Genomic DNA, 2,615 nt, shown 5'->3' on the forward strand with positions numbered 1-2,615 from the left:
CGGTGTTCGCGTCGGTATAACCATCACCCTGGTCCTTGGGTGTTTGCGAGATGCTATCGCTCACATACGGTGTTCGCGTCGGGATGTCCATTTTTGTTTTCACATTTTTAAATTTTCACGTAAAATGTATTTAATACATAATTAAAAACATTTTTACACAGCATTTTTACATTGTTGACGTAAAAAAAATGATGAAGCTCAAAGCTCGCTGTCGCGAAACCCAGGTATTTCCAAAGAGAAAAGTTTATTAATGAGAGCAACTAACACGTAAGCTACTGAACTATGACCGCCCTCTGCGTCGTCCAGCTTGTATAGCATGCAATTTGTTGGCCACGTGCCAACGTCCACTTGATCAACTTGCTGCGTGTGCCAAACCCAATCAATCGGCGTGGAGGCAACTTCCTTCTGCTGATAGGCACAGCGGCAGGCCCTCCACGCCCCCATTGGTGTCCTCGGAGCTTGGCATCATCACACTGGACATCAACAGAGCCCGAGCTTGATCTCTTGCCGTAACCTGGCGACACTCGCACATTTTGAATCTATCGTCGTCGCTGATATTGGAAATAAGCTACGACGCTCTCATGGATCTACTGCCAGGGCTGCAGGATGTCCCAGGCCAGGTCAAGTGTGGACGCCCTCCCAGTACCCTTAGCACAAACTTTTACCGTTTAAATGAGCGGTGCAACAAGACCATGTGGTGGACTGTGTGTAAATACTGTTATGCGGCTCATGTCAAAGACCAAGCGACAATACCGTTTCCGACACATGTCCATGGACGCAAAGAAGCCTGGCAAAAGCACCTGACAGGATGCGTGTACTACACTGGGGCCGCAGGGAGCGTGTTTTAGGGCGAGCCAGCAGGATGGTGCTAACAAACAGCAATACACGTCGCCACCAGAATTCACTACCGCTGAAAAAATGATGTTTTAGCGTTTGCTACTGGAATACCAAGCAAAAGCCTTGCTTCCGGACTCATTTGCGGAGCTAATGTCATTGATACGCTTGCTAGTCTTTTTGAGTGCTCGTTGTGGAGGAATTGGAGCTATTCCACATCGCCATGTACTGAGTGGTCGAGTATTGAATGAATACGCCGAGCTACACTCGATGGAACAACATGACAGTGTTCGAGCGATTCAATATCGAAGTGGTGGAAGGGTAAACTTCTTGTCGGATGTGTGGGAAACAATTGCGAAACTGCATGTGCTGGAATGTATAATTGCATTATTTGGACGGATTTTGACTTACGATTTAAAGGCTACTGGTGATCGGCATGACGGTCTTTTGGCATCGGAGTGGAGGGTGGGTGCGGTAGTGACTGACAGCGCCGGCCAATGTAGTCGGGCTCGCCGTATATTGGCACCTCGCTTCCCAAATATTGCCTTCATTCATTGTTTTGCACACGATGTAAACAATTTGGTGAAAGCCGTTCTAAAAACGGTGTTTAGAACGGTTTCCGAGGAAGCTGCAGGCGTTGCAAATTTTCTAAATACTTCAACTGCTAAATGGTTAGCTCGGGCTGCTAAAGCGATGACTAAGCGCTATGGCAATAGTTTTGCCGTTTTCACACTATGTGAGACTAGGTGGAACTCGATGCAGGCTTGCTTCGCGTCGTTACTTCGGGTTCGTGGAGCCTTAGAAGATATGGCTTTCACATATCGGAGCAGCCCGGATCTCACGGACAAGATTCGCGTTTTAGGGGATGTTGAGTTCTGGACAAAGTTGAAAATGCATGTGAGAAACCTCTCTTCATGCTGGGGTTCTTTTTTACATCCTGAGTATGTCGAACGAGCGCGAAGCCTACCATCAACTGTAATTACGGGACTGGACGATGTTTGTCAGTTTGCGCAATAATACTTTCGTCGTTTTGTAAATGAAGATGACAGCGGGTTACGCGGTGAAATGTTCGATTGGGTTCAGGGAACTTATACAACTTCACGCTCCGCTGACTTCAAGAGCGATACCGTGTCGATGTTTTGGAATATGAGAAGAATACGAAAAAGAACTAAAAATCCTCTGCTTGCTCTCACAATCATGTCCATTGTCGTCAACACGGCAACCTGTGAGCGTTTGTTCAGTGAGCTTGCGCTGATCCAAACCTCAAAACGAAATCGAATGGCAGTCGAAAAAAACATGAAACACCATATAATGCGCCAGTACGTTCGTGAGAAAGCGACGCCAAGAGGCTCCACAAAGCTGCTCGGGCGGTTGATCCTCGAGAACGACAGCGAATTGCCACACCGTTAAACTCCGCTCGAACAACACCGGCTAACTCAACACCTATCGTATATCGAACTCCTGTTCCAACGCCTGCTGTAACTCGAACGCCTGCTCGTGCGCTCCAAGATGTAAGTAATTCTTCTCATTCACGACCTCCAGCCCAAGATCAGTCCTCGCCACTGGCGCGTGTTTTGTTTCCTGATTTGAGCGGAGTTGAAGTCACTGCAGATAGTCGATTATCCACAACAACCCCATCTCATCTACCCCAGCGCCAACTCGAACTGCTTCACCAGCTCCGTTCACTGTTGTGTGGTGTTGTAGTTCCCACGGCAACTCTAGCTACTAGTGTAGGTAGGATAAACCCACAACAATACGTCTACCAGAACGGTAAACGATCG

At 47.7% G+C, this 2,615-nt stretch overlaps 2 protein-coding genes across 2 annotated transcripts; one reads left to right on the plus strand and one right to left on the minus strand.

Annotated features, from left to right (window-relative positions):
• Positions 1–379: 379 nt before the first annotated feature.
• PPTG_20732 (hypothetical protein) lies at positions 380–773 on the minus strand (the record flags this gene model as incomplete). The annotated part of the gene is made up of 2 exons (XM_008892930.1): positions 380–551; positions 754–773. 2 exons carry the CDS (start codon positions 771–773, stop codon positions 380–382), a joined length of 192 nt encoding a protein of 63 aa, XP_008891178.1.
• Positions 774–1,114: 341 nt separating this feature from the next.
• On the plus strand, positions 1,115–1,312 carry PPTG_20733 (hypothetical protein; the record flags this gene model as incomplete). The annotated part of the gene is made up of 2 exons (XM_008892931.1): positions 1,115–1,155; positions 1,255–1,312. 2 exons carry the CDS (start codon positions 1,115–1,117, stop codon positions 1,310–1,312), a joined length of 99 nt encoding a protein of 32 aa, XP_008891179.1.
• Between the last annotated feature and the right edge of the window lie 1,303 nt (positions 1,313–2,615).

The sequence above is a fragment of the Phytophthora parasitica genome (assembly GCF_000247585.1).
Source record: "Phytophthora parasitica INRA-310 unplaced genomic scaffold supercont2.1, whole genome shotgun sequence".
Taxonomy (NCBI): domain Eukaryota; phylum Oomycota; class Peronosporomycetes; order Peronosporales; family Peronosporaceae; genus Phytophthora; species Phytophthora nicotianae.